The 15,136-nt window shown below is 48.3% G+C and overlaps 1 protein-coding gene across 1 annotated transcript in view; it reads left to right on the top strand.

Annotated features, from left to right (window-relative positions):
- The window catches only part of SUDS3 (SDS3 homolog, SIN3A corepressor complex component), a 42,803-nt gene that overhangs the window by 5,234 nt on the left and 22,433 nt on the right, over window positions 1-15,136 (top strand). Inside the window, exons 3-8 of the mRNA XM_082668452.1 lie at window positions 178-233; window positions 2,050-2,121; window positions 4,210-4,229; window positions 5,471-5,627; window positions 14,038-14,133; window positions 15,075-15,136. Coding sequence (XP_082524578.1) covers window positions 178-233; window positions 2,050-2,121; window positions 4,210-4,229; window positions 5,471-5,627; window positions 14,038-14,133; window positions 15,075-15,136 — 463 coding nt within the window. The remainder of the gene's footprint in view (window positions 1-177; window positions 234-2,049; window positions 2,122-4,209; window positions 4,230-5,470; window positions 5,628-14,037; window positions 14,134-15,074) is intronic.

Here is a 15,136-nt window from a genome sequence, read left to right as displayed (position 1 = left end):
TGTGGGCACATTTTAAACCACCAGCAGACTTTAGTTTTCTCTCTCCCTAAGGGACATTAATGACATTTCCATAAAAGCCCAGGTAATTTCTGCATGTAGATTATTATTGAATTGGGTATTGGATATTTTTGTCTCTGAGTGTGGCTTTCCTTTTTTTTTTTTTTTTTTTTTTTACAGGATGTATCAGGATAAACTGGCTTCTCTCAAGAGACAGTTGCAACAACTGCAAGAAGGTTGGTGTGTGATTTAATCCTTCTTTTCTAAACATACTTCCTAATATCACACTCCTTTGAAATCTGTGTATTTCACTTCTCAGTGAAGTGGGAGTGATTTAAAATTTGGTCTGGCTGATTTTAGCAGTCAGCAAAGTGGCAGTTTTCAGACTTTTGAAATCTCAGTTAAGGCCTTCTGCAGAGCAAGAACTGGAAACCGCCATGCCTAAAGCTGGCTGTTTTTAGGAGAGATGCTGTTACTAAGGATAAATATAATTGTACTGTTCTTTCTAAACGGAATGCTAACGAGCTGTGGGTCGTTCTCACCGTGTTTTCTCTTTTTACTTTGTATACTACAAGTGGGTCGTGTCTTGTCCAAGGCTGTTTGCTGTCAGAGGCAGTTCAGCACTGGGTGAAGAGCACAGGCTCTCCATTCCTGTCGCGGGCTTGAATCCCACCTGCACTGCTTTCTAGAAATTTGACCTTGGGCATTTCACTGTCTCTTGCTTAATTTGTCTTCTAATCTGTGAAATGAAGAAAGTAGAGGCAGGTGAGATTGTGTGCGAGGGGCGACCAGCACCGCTGGGCACCCGGTGACAGCCCAGCGTCGGTGGCTGCTGTCAGTAACTCTTCAGCTTGCTTCTGTGGGGTCCCCGGCACTGAAACTGCTTCTCCATGAGGTACTTCCATTGCTTGGAGCAGCCCATCTTATATTGATTTCTCCTTCATAGTGAAACATGTTCCTGTGACTTGCAATCACACACCTTTGTTTTAGTTTTTCTTCCGATGGTAATGGAAGTATTGCCAGAGAAAGAAATACGTCCCACTCTAGCAGGTCTGTAAAGTGTGCCTGGCAGGGTTGAGTGGGGGATTTTGAAAAAGGTACCATTAATATAGCCCACTGGGGACTTCCTTGGTGGCGCAGTGGTTAAGAATCCGCCTGCCAATGCAGGGGATACGGGTTCGAGCCCTGGTCCGGAAAGATCCCACATGCTGCGGAGCAGCTAAGCCGGTGTGCCACAACTACTGAGCCTGCACTCTAGATCCTACGAGCCACAACTACTGAGCCCATGCTCCACAACAAGAGAAGCCACCGCAATGTGAAACCTGTGCACCGCAACCAAGAGTAGTCCCTGCTCGCCGCAACTAGAGAAAGCCCACGCACGGCAACGAAGACCCAACGCAGCCAAAAATAAATTAATTAATTAATAATAAAAATTCGTATATATAGCCCACTGAAGCATTGTCATCCGAAAACACTTCCCACGCTAATTGGGACCCTCATTAGTTGCTCAGGGAAGAGCCCTTTGGTCAGATGCTGTACTGAGCTGTCCAGTAATGTCACTAGCCACACGCGGCTATTTAAATTTAATTAAATAAAATTAACAGTTCACTTCCTGGCTTGCACTAGCCCCATTTCACGTGCTCATAGCCACATGTGACTCGGGGCTGTCATACTGGACAGGGCAAAATAGACCATTTCCACCGTTGCACAGCAAGTTCTACTGGATGGCGTTGATCTAGACCTTACTGAGGGAGAGTGAGCTTTTTCCAGGAAAGGGAGGCCCGCAGACCGAAACTGGCAGCGAGTGATGAGAGTCACTGGTGGATGGGTGCAGCTTGCTTCTACTCCTCACTTGCTAGAGAGTCTTAAGGCCACTGGTTGGGGTTTCTGCTCTGCATCTTGCTTGGGAACCAAGTTACCTCTACTCACGGGTGCCTTTCCATGGTGTGTGTTTTACTCTAATGTTATTTAAAACATTCAGTGTCGGTGCTAGAAAACCAAAATGTAGAGCAGTTTGATCTTCATAGTAACTATTTTGTAAATCTCAATCAGGTACATTACAGGAATATCAGAAGAGGATGAAAAAACTAGATCAGCAGTACAAAGAGAGGATACGAAATGCAGGTGAGGCCCTCTCTTAACTGGAAATAAATCCTCGTCAAATTTTCCTCCTTTGGCTGATCATCGATTGGGACGTAATGTGGCCAGAAGAGCCATTCTCCAAAACGTGTTTCAGCTATCCCATTGTGGGGCGAGTTTGGGCGCAGAGAGACTCCAAAGCTGCACTTACGTAGGACTGTTCATCTTCTTCCCCAGTGAGTGGCCTTAGGCTGCTGTCCTTTCACTTTCTGATCCATTGACTTTCCAGCTTTCTATGGATAGAACCCTTCTTTGTTTCCTTCAGTGAGTAGATGCCCATGTCCGTCAAGGCACAGAAAAGGAGCTGCAGGGAAGGTGGGCGATAGAGCTGCTGTGGCGACCCAGCACCCCTCTCCCTGCCCCACTCTAAGTTCCTGAGGCATCTCCTCAGGCATCTTTAAAATCCTCAGCCTTCTTCCTGGAGCCCCTTTTCAGCAGGAAAAGGGGGTGGTGCTGTGGAGGCTGAGGTCCCAGGTTGAGGGCTTCCTCCCATCCCTTAAGGGCTTAAGCCTTTTAGCACGCTTCTGCTCTTGGAGCCTCAGTTTCCCCATTTGGAGAGAGCGCTGCTAATATCTCGTGGAACTGGTTTGAGATGTAAGGAGGGAAAGAAAATTGATGTGAGCCATTTCTCTTAAGCGAGCACTGCAGGGTGAGTGTTGATTTGTCTTTCTGAATTCTGCTCTCAATCCTGTGCTTGGTGTCTTTCATAAACATCCCCCCCACCCCTGCCCCCAGGTGAAAATGCAGAGGGGCTCCTGAATCAGTCACACCTTGAGCTTGAAAAAGCACAGTCCGTGTGGAGCTGATCCACCTGCTCTTGTTGTGTCTGGCGTCTGGCTGCTTTGAAACAACCACCACCAGCTCCGAGAGTGCTACGTGTTGCTTGACTTGCTGGTGCAGAGGTGAAGTCTCCGAATGGTGCAGACTTCAGATATCTGGCCCGTTCACACGGGTACGGGTCTGCAGCAGTCAGGAGTGAGTGTGTTGGGCTGGGTGCACTTGGGCTCATGTGCCTCACGCTTCCCGGTGCCAAGGTGATGAGGATTTCTGGGGGTTAGAAAATAGTGAGTGGCTGGTCCGTTTTCCTCAGTTTTCTCATTGAACAGTTGATGGATGTCTAGATTCTTCATCTCGAGTTCTTGAAACGCTCAAGGTTTTATGTGTGACTGTGCATATGTGCTCTTTTATGGGGTGATGGATCCATAGGCTCCTTCGGGTCTGCAAAGGAGACCATGGTTAGATGGGAACAGCACCCCCTGGAGTTACCGCTCCACCAGCAGTCTTTGTGGACCGTTTGCAGCAGCTCAGATGTCACCCAGAAAAGAAGCCGTGGACCTGTTTGGTTTCACATGCTCAGTGTGCACAGGACCTTAGAGTCGAGAGGTCGGGGAGCTGCTGAGTAAACAGGCGCTGGTCTGGCGCGCAGTGGGTGCTCAGTAAGCTGCTGATACCGGGCAGTGGATACTCTGAGGTGTCTGAGAGGGGCTTGGTGAGCGAAGGGGCCTCAGAAAAGGCCTCAGGGAGGAGGCTGCAGTAGTCTGAAACTCTGAGTTGCGGTCAGAGACTAGAGGACATTGCAGGTGGAGGCCTGGGTGTGAGCAGAGCCGCAGGAGGGCTCGGGACCTCTGCCCTCTGAAAGCTTGGGGAGTGCCCTTCCTCACCACGCAGAGCCCTGTGCGAGGGGCTTTAAAAATATCCATGTTGCCTCTGCTTCTGGAGTAACTGCATTGCTCCTTCTCCCTGCCCTGCAGGACTGCTGAGGGTGTGTACTGAGTGGAAGAAGGGCTAGCTTCTAGCTCTTACTGATTTCGCCAGGGCAGTTTGGTTCCTGCTCGCTTTCACCCTTGGGCAGAGCTGCCAGAGCGCATTCTGTTCAGGGTCAGATTTTAACTAGACACGCATGCTTCTCACATCCTACCCCTTCACATATATCAGCAGCTTACTGACGGAAACATTTTCTCCTTGCAGCCGTGTTTTCAGAAAGCAATTACTGCTTCTAAATGAATCCTAACGTCACTGTCTAGAAAGGTGGCATAGCCTGGTGAATCTAATTGCATGTTTTATCTCTTTCAGAACTCTTCCTCCAGCTGGAAGTAAGTACCACGGGTCTTCTGGGCTTGCAGGCTCATTCTGAGACTGGAATCTTGCTCTCCCAACCGATCCAATGGCCTTTCCTTCCATTACCACGTAGACAGCTGGGAAGCCCCCCGGAAGCCTCCATCAGTGTTCTGTTTGACTAAAGGACATTTGGTCTCAGTTCAGAAATTCCATCTATTCGTTTGTTGGTTGGGCAGCTTCTGCTTATCACAGAGGGGCTAGGGGATACTCACACTTGACCGCTTTCTTGTCGACGCTTATCTCACGTTAAAGCCATTTGGGAGTATGTCTGAATTATAATGGCCTAATAGTTTGTTATATTGGTCCTCAAAGCAGCCTGGTCTCTGAATTGGCTCCGTTTTAAAGCTGAAACCCTGGTTGGGTCGGAAAAATGGATTAAGATCTTTCACTTAGCAGACGTCTGAGTGCTGGTTGCATGTGAGGTGCGGCGCTACAGGCAGAGATGAGGGCTGGAATCTTGGGTAATGTGCTTGCTCCCGGGAGGCTGGTGTGTGTGGGGGGTGTGGCGGGGTCATAGTTTATCAAAGCCGCGTTATGAGAGACGGTGTTGGGACTGAAGTCAGTGCAACACACACGGCCACAGCCCAGGGGGTCACAGGGTCCACAGCCGTAGCCCACCAGGAGCCCCCTTATTCTTCACTTAATGCAACAGTGAGATTTGGAAAACGGATGCGTACGCATTTATTTTACTCAGTATAATTTCAGGGTTTGGGTACCTCGGGGTTCAGGCACCTAAGAAGTGATCCTGTCCTCTCGTTGGCCTTTATCTTACTGTAAGCATCAAAAAACAATAGAGTAATAACTCAGGCCGTCTTGACTTGGTATCCTGTAACTATTTTAAATATAGATATTTCATCTGGAATGTACTATTTTCTTTGAAATTGTGTCTTCAAGAGGGTTTATTTACTGTTTCTGAGAAACTTACATTCTGTTTTCACATACAATCCATAAAATACAAGATGTGGAAGAGAGGAAATAGATGTGAGTCACGAGTGAGGTATGCACATAAAACCAGAAGTGTGGTTCAGTTTCACACATTCGTTGGAAAACTTGCTCCCAGACACCCTGTTTCTGAAAGTTGGTGTGTTGACTGCAGCTGTTTCTCTTCTCTCTAGTAAACGTATTTCCTCTGTGCTTGTGCACAGAGCCAGGCTTTGTGTTGGAGCCCTGGCTGCCAGGGTCATGTAGCCCCAGCCTGTGTTTCTCTTTTGCTCAGACTGAACAAGTGGAAAGAAATTACATCAAAGAAAAGAAGGCGGCAGTGAAGGAATTTGAAGACAAGAAGGTTGAACTGAAAGAGAACCTGATTGCCGAGCTAGAAGAAAAGAAGAAAATGATTGAAAATGAAAAGCTAACGATGGAACTGACTGGAGGTATGAAAGCACCACAGAGCAGGGTCCTGGGAGACCCGAGGGGGACCCTGGGGGGAGGGCGGTGCTCCGGTACTGACTCCTGTTGGTTCCTCAGCACAACAGAGTGAGCTGAAAGGAGGGTGGGCTTTCATACGGTGGGTCAGAGTTATAGCTCTGTCTTGTATTGGCTGTGTGACTTCAGTCAAGCCACTTAACCCCTCTGAGCCAATTTCCCCCTCTGTAAAATGGGGCTGATTGTATCTTATCTCACAAAACTGTGGTTAGAAATACGAGTGCCTAGTACAGGGCCTTGTACATAACAGCCGCTGGGTAAATTAAAGGGTAGATCTTTAATAGTGACTGCAACTTCTGGCTTATACTTTATTTAATGTAATTCCTGGGTCGACTGCCATTCCTATCTTGGTTATATTCACAAATTACCCTGGTCCCTCTGTGGTGGTAGGAATCCCTCTGCTTGTTTTTTTTCGTTCTACCTTCATTATGGAAAAAGCATTGTCTTCCTTTGACCCGGGTGTGAGAACAGAGGCTTTGGCTGTGTCATCTGTGCTGTTAGATCCCTTCGCCCCAGGTGTTACTGTGAACATTTCAGAAAGAGTTGTTACCATTTCAGCTGGGATAGCTAAACTGAACTGTTCTCTTGTAAAGGCAGGAAAGTTACGTTAGACTCGGAGCCAGTCCCTCCCTGGCCTTCTAGGATTCAGTCATCCGCATATGGGAACTCAGCAGGTTGTAGGCAAGTTTAAGGGAGAGGCAATATGGGCTGCCTCTTCTGTTGCCATATGTAGACCAACAATGCTGAGAAGGGTACAGGATGGGAATTGGCTTGAACTAGCTATTTTGGAACTTGGCAAAATTTCTTTCCATCAGCAAATATCGCAAGGCACGTCAGTGGTGAGTTTGTCACTTGGGTATGTAAGTGACATGCCTTCGGCACACCCCAAAATTTCACTCTTATAATCATGTTCAGAAGGTCCTGGGGTTCTGGCATGTCTGATTTTTGTCGGGGTCCTTAAGAAATACATTGTTGTTATGTAAGTCCTTGGGGCTGACTTTGAAACTAAAAGTAACAGTTAAGAGCTGTATTTCCCCTTTGGTATTTCTGGTGCTGTTAGCTAACATGGACCTCCCATTAACACAAACTTCTAGCTCCAGTCCCCACGATGCACCGATGATCATGTGGTTGCGTCTAAAGTAGGGGTCTGACTCTTGAAAAATCTCTCTTCTGATACACCGTCCTCATTGAAAGACTTGGCAAAAGGAATGAATTCCTTGCAGACCACTGGCAGTGGCTCAGAAATGTGTTTTGGTGAGAATGGATGCTGAAACAGCATCTTCAGAACAGCACCGTCTTATTCTTGTTGAAATGTTTTTTTAATTAAACTGCAAGCACATTGGTACCTTGTCCGGTCCCAGTCGGTGTGCCTGTTTTCTGACCTGCACACCATCTTCTCCGACGGTGGCTCCGGCTGGCATTGACGCCTCATCGCTTTCCGTTAGAGCCACCAGATGCTCAGAGCCTTCATTAGGCTGGTGGGAAATATTGTCAGTTTATAGCTGCTCCCTTTCCATCTGCGGGGAAGGCTGTCATCACCTCACCTGTGATTTGGCAGCCTAATTATTGACAAGCGATAGATGTTGTTTGGCCAGGCAATTTTACAGCTGGAATCTTAACAGGGACAGTAGGCATCCTCAGTGACTTGAGCGGCCAAACCTGCCAGGGTAGAAAAGACAAATAAATGCAGGGAAGTCATTTGTGATGCAGTAAAATAGATTACAGAAGTGCTTAAAGCTATAGCCATGGCCATTAAAGGTACCGATGTCCTTCCTCAAGCCGTTTGGTACCCTCGGTATGGAAAGCACTGCCAAGGTAATGATGGAGCGTCTAAAGAGAAGGCACTGGAGCTAGAAGGATAATGAGCGCTTCCACAGATGGTGCTGTTACGGTGTCGACTTAAAGGTCTGGTTTCCTTCCTCTCACCGAGTGACTGATTTCACTTCTGTGGATTGATGCCCAGTATCAGTGTTGCCTAGCTCTGCCCAGAAAACATACTTCCTAAAATCTCCTTCTCCAATTCAACATGAAGATCTCTTGAAAAACAAAGTGGAGTATGAGGCCGATGAGAAGCTTAAACCAGATAACACATTGGAAACAGGTGTAGCCAGTGACCTGCTCTGTCCAAACAGGATTTCCGCCTTTCCAGCCATCTGTGGGAATTGGTGGGACGTTCTCTTCACTGCCTGAACCACTGGTGGAGAACCTGGGACAGCTGGGTTGTGCAGGCAGAAAAGTGTACTGTCGGCAGAGGAACTGGGATGGATTATAGGTTGGTGATTCCCCCACCTTGAATGCGTGTGTGAGTCAGCCAGGGGTCTTGATAAAATGCAGATTCTGGTTCAGGGGGTCTCGGGTGGAGCCAGTGATCCTGCATTTCTAACCACCTCTCCGGGGCTGGTGATGCTGTTGGTCAGACCACACTTGGAGTAGTGAGATTATAGGTAGAATTACCCGAGGGTGACTTTTCTCTGCAGCTGAGGCCACGGTTCTCAGTAACCCCAGGAATCAACGAGAGCTTCATGAGCTTGAAAACGTGGGGCACTCTATCATTTTTAATTCATGTGTCCTCTTACCTTACGCCAGCCACCTTTTCTCCTTTCTGCCAACCACCCGACTAACTGCCACTTTATCTTTAAGTTCTTGCCTCACCAGGGGCATCTTTCAACCTTCAGGCCCCTGTGGAAGTTATTCATGACTTCAGTAAAGCCTGTGAGGTTCCTTTAGAAGACACTGGATTCAGGGGACTTCCCTGGTGGCGCAGTGGTTAAGAATCTGCCTGCCAGTGCAGGGGACACGGGTTCGAGCCCTGGTGCAGGAAGATCCCACATGCCGCGGAGCAACGAATCCCATGCGCTCCGTGGGAGCGCTACTGAGCCTGCGCTCTAAAGCCCACGAGCCACAACTACTGAAGCCCGCGTGCCTGGAGCCTGTACTCTGCAACAAGAGAAGCCACCGCACTGCGAAACCTGCACACCGCAACGAAGGGTAGCCCCCGCTCGCTGCAACTAGAGAAAGCCCGCGCACAGCAACGAAGACCCAATGCAGCCATAAATAAGTAAATAAATAGTTAAAAAAAAAAAAGATGTTACTGGATTCATAGCGGGAGGCATGTGTAATGATAATATCAAATAGAAGCTCTGAGTGTTTACATCGAGCCGGGTATAATATAAAAATACTACAGCTGCCGTTGAAGGCTGACAGATGTGGTTGAATCCCAGCCCAGACATGAACTTGGTTCTGTGGTGGAGTTGTGCCATTTGGCAAGGACACGATAGATCCCGCTGTGGAGGTTTGGTGTAGAGGTGAGAGGAGATGGTGCCCCGAGTGGCTGGCACGCAGAGTGCACACTAAGGGCTGGGGAAACTGTGACCTCATTGAGCTCCTGAGACTCCTGTGATGACTTGGCGGGGCAGGAGTGCAGGAAGGGAGCCATTTGCTCCAGTGCCCCAGTGAGGTGGTGCTTAAGCCAGACTTGGGCCCCAAGCGTGTTCTCTTAACCACCGCATTATACTGACTCTAAATCCTGTGGACTCATGTGGTCCAAGTGCTTCACAGAATGAGGTTGATAGGGAAGTCTCTGTCCTCGAGGAGCTCATGTCCTCATAGTTACAAGACCGAGACGGTTTCCATGCTTTCCCCAGTGTGAGGTAGTTTTGAGAGAGGGGGATCCTACATAAATGAAGGTAAAGATGTGTCGAGCTGGTTTTCACTGACTGTAAAACATCAAGAGGCACGTGTGGTTATACAGGAGCAGAGTCACCGGAACAGGTGCCCGCGAGCAGGAAGTCAAGGCGAGGAGAAGAGGCCCCGCACAAATGTCAGGGGAGGGAGGGTGGAAGAGGGGACCTGGATTTGGGGTGGGATGGGCTTGTCCCCAAGACGTTCCTTCTTGATGATGCTGTTGTGGAATCCAGGCCATTGAGCGGGGTTGAGGATGCAGAGCGGTGGGCCTTGATCAGTTCACTCTTGAAATGCACCCCTGTGTTACGGGCAGCTGTGGCCTAATGGAAATTGGTCCCTTCGTTCCTACCCTGGTTTGGTCCCCGATGACCTAACCCTGATTTTTATCCACCCCCCCCACCCCCCACTTCAGGCCCCTGTTTGTGGTCACCATGCAGCCTGGATTTGTGATGTTGCCATTAGAGTGGGGTGTCCTGGGGTTTGGTCCGGACCTTCAGTCCAGCCCCGTGGCTCGCTGCCCCTGGTTTGGGGGTAATTGCCCATCGGCTGCAGTGTCGGCTCTGCTGAGGCTTTTCTGTCACATTCTTACTTAAAAGGATGTTCCTTTGAATCCCTGCAGCTAATTTTTTTTTTCAGCAGCTAAACAAGTGTGAGTTTGTTTTCATGGTGCAAGTATGTTAAAGTGACGTTAAAGTGAAGCTTTTACTGCATCTGTGCCCTGTAGGCGGGTGGGCTATTGGAGTGAATGACTCTGCCTTGAGAAGCGCAGAGCCAAAAGCCAGCCAGTACCCCATAGTTGTGTGTTAAAAGGTAATTAGCGTTATCAGGACTATGTCTCCATAGGGCTGTGGCTTAGTCCTGCCTCATCCTGCGCTCCCATTTCTTAGCCAGCAGGCCCATCTGGAGAGCAGACCAGTAGGATTTACACGATTCAAGGCCACGTATACACAGTGGTGTGGAGGGGAGTTGTGCACCTGGTCTCATCGCTTGCTTGGTGTTTTCTGTCACGAATGCTCCCCTGCCTCTGGTTTAATTGTTGGACGTTCAGTTAGATTCTGCACATTTTATCCTCACTTATTCACAGGAAGCAGACCTACAATAGGCCTCTGGATTAGGGAGGCTTTCTGGTTGAAGCCAGTTGGAGATGCTTTGTGCTTGGTGCATGATGTCCGAGAGGAAGCTACTTCCTGCTGGAGTGCCTTCTCCAGGGTGGCCACACTCCAAGGTCTGAGTTTCAGTTCCAGAAGTTTGGGTTTTGTCAGTGCACCTAGATTGAGCCCTTGGGGCTCCTGACCAAACTCCCAGGAGACAGATGTTAATAAACCCAGCCTGACATATATACAATGGAATATTACTTAGCCATAAAAAATGAAATTGAGTTATTTGTAGTGAGGTGGATGGACCTAGAGTCTGTCGTACAGAATGAAGTAAGTCAGAAAAACAAATACCTTATGTTAAGACATATATATGGATTCTAAACAAAAAAAAAAAAGTTCTAAAGAACCTAGGGGGCAGGACAGGAATAAAGACACATGTAGAGAATGGACTTGAGGACACGGGGAGGGGGAAGGGTAAGCTGGGACGAAGTGAGAGAGTGGCATGGACATATATACACTACCAAACGTAAAATAGATAGCTAGTGGGAAGCAGCCGCATAGCATAGGGAGATCAGCTCGGTGCTTCGTGACCGCCTAGAGGGGTGGGATAGGGAGGGTGGGAGGGAGACACAGAGGGAGGAGATATGGGGATATATGTATATGTATAGCTGATTCACTTTGTTATAAAGCAGAAACTACCACACCATTGTAAAGCAATTATACTCCAATAAAGATGTTAAAAATAAATAAAAAATAAACCCAGCCTGCCAGCCTGTTTCTTCTGGTGAGAAATAGGATTTCCAGGCGCACTCAAACCCAGGTGGTCAGTACATCCCATCTTTCTATGAAAAAATCGTCCGTAGAAGCCGACCATGCATACGTGGCTGGGATTGGAATAAAGTGAGTTAAGTAGGTAATCTTACTGTGTAGTTCCGGGCTGTGATACTTACATGTTGCTCTTCCCCTCGAATCACATCCTCCACCTGGACCCCTGGCCAGGACTGCTCCCTCCTCACTCACTCTCCTGGCTGGTGATGGGGACATGCTAATTAATTTTAGCGGCTTCTTCAGAGCACCTTCCTTGTGCTGAAGTAGTCTTTTGGGTAAACTGATGAGGTTATTACCGTGACTAGACCAATAATGTGGATTGATTTTCACCATCTCATACGGAGAATTCGATTATGCTTTCTGCTTTGTGAGTGATGGAGTTATTTTTTTCTGAGTTTTTTGGCCATGGTCAGACCAGCTTTTTCCCAAATCCTTTCAGCTCTACCTTTGCTTGCTTCCATCATGCATCTCCCACCCCCGGAGGGTAGGGCACACTTGGTGCCTTTTCTCTGGTGCTCTTTGGTCTTCCAAATTAGGTCTGAATGTTGCAAGCCTCACTGTTGACATCACTTTCCTTCAGGTGTATCACTTCTGTTCCAGCTGTTTGTGCTTTGACTTTTCAAAAAGATCTTTGTATGATTTTTTTCCTGGCTAAGAACATGATAATAAAAACTAGCATTGATTGAACTCTTATTATGCCAGGCACTATGTTGAGGGCTTCACATGTATCATCTCATGTAATCTTCACAGCACCCTGTGAGGGAAGTGTTATTGATATTTCCAGTTTATGGATGAGGAAACTTGAGACGTAAGAGTATTTACGCAGCCTGCCTTATGTCACACAGCGGCCGCAGGGATACCCACCCACCCGGCCAGTAAGAAACTGGAGAAGGGTGGCATCTCAGCATAGGGTAAGAGATGTCTTTTAGGGAGAAGGCTCCCCTTTCCCAGGGGTGGGTGCGTGTTTGTCCTCCTTCCGTCCCCACTTCTGAATACACCTTTATGAATGTTTATTAGGTCACTGGTTTTGGTCACTTTACCTCCATTCCTAGGGGAGAAAAGTCAGTATTGCCCATTTCTCTTCTGCAGAAATGCCTTTTGACTTTGTTCGCACAAACCAAGGCCTTTCGGGTCTCGGGAGTTGCCGTGGTGGACGGGCTATGTTGAATTCCCTAAGGCTGTCCTGTCTGCTCTGCACATAGGATGCGTAGTCATGAATTAACTGCATCTCATCATCAGACTTGACCTCATCTAGTTGTTCTGCAGGAAACCCCGTGCAGCCAGCCCCTCCCATGCGCCAGAACGATCGCTCGGCGTTGGGGTGGAATCCATGCATCCGCTGGGGGAGTGTCCCAGATGCTGGCGGTTGGTGGTAGGGGTTTGTACAGATGCTCTGCTTACTGGGAAGGTGGCGTGACTCCGGGAAAGCCATCACAGCAGGGGCAGTGTTGAGCTGCTCTCCGAGGATGTTGTGTAGGAGTTTCTGGGCAGAAAAGAGGAGTGTAGGCGGAGGGCAGCACACACAGGCTTGAAGGCATAGAAAGTAAGGTGCCCTTGGGTAACAGAATAGCTGAAAGCTTGCTCCCGGGCTCTCTGTGAAGGAAGGAGAAGTGGGGGAGACCGGAAGGGAGACACGGCCTTTATTCCGTAGCCAATGGCGAGCCATTGAAACATTTCATAGAAAGAGTGATGTGCTAAATGATCCGGTTCATGTCTTCCGAAGATCCCTTTGAGGGAGACAGGGTGTGATGAGGGGATGGAGTTGAGAGGCCGTTCACAGGCAGAAGTGTCATTATCTGGTGGGTCTGATGTGTGGGTGAAGAAAGACAAGTCACAGATGACAGTTGGCTCCGGCTGGGAAGGGTGGGTCGTTGGGGAGATGGCCTTGGGGCCTGAGACGTGGGGAAGAAGTGGGTTCATGTGGAACCTGGAGAAGAGTGTGTGACATCATGGGGTGTGGGATGCCATGCAGCGGGGTGGGTGGGGCTGGAACTGGTGACGGGAAATTCGCCGGGATCCAGGCCGAGAACTGACTGGACCCCGCAGAGCACCAGTGTCTAAGGAGCAGGCCAGCAAGAAGAACTCCAAGGAGGCAGAGCAGGAGAGGAGAGATCTGTGTGGCCGCTGCGGGCTGCAGGCGGGGGAAAAGTGTGTGGTGAGGGGTGAGTCGAGGAGGAAGAAAGGAGGCCTTTCTCAGGAGCCCTCAGGGTATCAGTCTGGATAGTCAAGCAGTCACAAAAGGTTATAAAGTAAAATGAAAAGAGCCCAGGTTTGTAAATCTCATGTAAAAATGTTGGGCCTGAGGCCAGAGGCCTCTCAAAGGGCCTTTCATGCCGGTGGGCTCTGGTTTACCCACTCTCTGTGGGAACGGCGGGAATTAGAGAAGACCCAAAGGTTCCTTCTGATCCCAAGAGCCTACTGCTCTGTGGCCTCTTGATTTGAGGGAGGGAGAGGAAAATTTCTAGATTCCAGGGAGCCAGAGAGATGCCAGCCGTGGCTGCAGTGGGAGGCTGCAGGGCGGGGCTGTGTCTCAGAGAGGGGTGTGCTCTTAGGTCAGCAGGTCTGAGTCTCCTGAGCACAGACCTCTCGAAAGTCTGATACGGTGTCTGACTCGGGCCATGTGTGGACCAGACGTCCCCGATAAAACACTTCTGATTGGGTGGCTCTGGGGCCGATATTCTTACACTGCAAATTCTTGCTGACTTCAGGTTGGAGTTGGATAGATTTACCCATTCCATTCTTGCCACAGATTCTATGGAAGTGAAACCCATCATGACCAGAAAGTTGCGGAGGCGACCAAATGATCCTGTCCCCATCCCAGACAAGAGACGAAAACCTGCTCCTGATATCCGTTGCATCAAGCCTTAATCACTTTTCTTCCTTTAGACTGTTGAATCCTTTGCTTTTCCATTCGATAGAATACACATGGCCGTGGTCCTTCAGAAATTGTCATGTTTGGCTGGAAAGCACATGTATTTATCTGGGAGGTAGGGGATGGCCATTTTATGATTGGAGTCCTCAATTGTTACTGCTTTGAGTGGGAGGAATTTATAGACAGCAGTTATTTGGAAAGGGACTCTGTGCTGGTTTTGACACTCACTGGGAGATTCATGTGCCTTAGATTTTCCCATCTGTGAAATGAGGACCGTAATACTTGGCTTTCGTACTTCAGTCAGCTATGTCCCTCAAACAGTGGATTGCAAACTGTTGTTTAATTAAAGCAAAAGATCTCAGTCGGACATCAAGAAGCCCCTTTAATCATAACAGTGGGAATGGGAAGGGGACACATGGGGGAGTGTTGTTTCCATCGTCTCGAGGAGATAATAAATAGCCATTTGTACAAAATGGTTTTGTTATTTGTCTGCCACGAGGAAGGGGCATAACTTCACGTTCCCTTCATCTTATCAACTGAGAATTGAAGCTGTTAGGCAAGATTAATCCTGTACCTGTGTGGAAGTCTCAGATCTTTGGAACAAAAGCACTTCACAGATTGAGGATGAAGTTCTTTACTGTGGCCTGGGCTCTCACTGTTGTTGTAGTTACCTATGGAGTCTCATTCCACCTTCTTACCATAGAAGTTTGTAAGATGGGGGGGGATGTGAATTCTTTTAGATACCTGGCTCCATGACATTTAGTAGGAAGATCAAAAAGTTCCAAGAGGCAAACTGTAGAAACATGGTGGAACATACTCTAACTTTGTAGATTCTCAAACGCTGGCACCATTTTGTTTCTTTCTATTTGCTTGGCAGCCATCCTTTTCAGACACGTTCCTTTAACTCTGAACACCCCAGCTAAACTATTTGTTAACAGATGAACAGATCATGGAGGATCTGAGAACGTTAAATAAG

This window comes from Grampus griseus (genome assembly GCF_964374135.1).
Source record: "Grampus griseus genome assembly, chromosome: 12".
Classification (NCBI taxonomy): Eukaryota; Metazoa; Chordata; class Mammalia; order Artiodactyla; family Delphinidae; genus Grampus; species Grampus griseus.
Note: the sequence above shows the minus strand (reverse complement) of the source record. Positions and strands in the feature narration are given on the sequence as shown.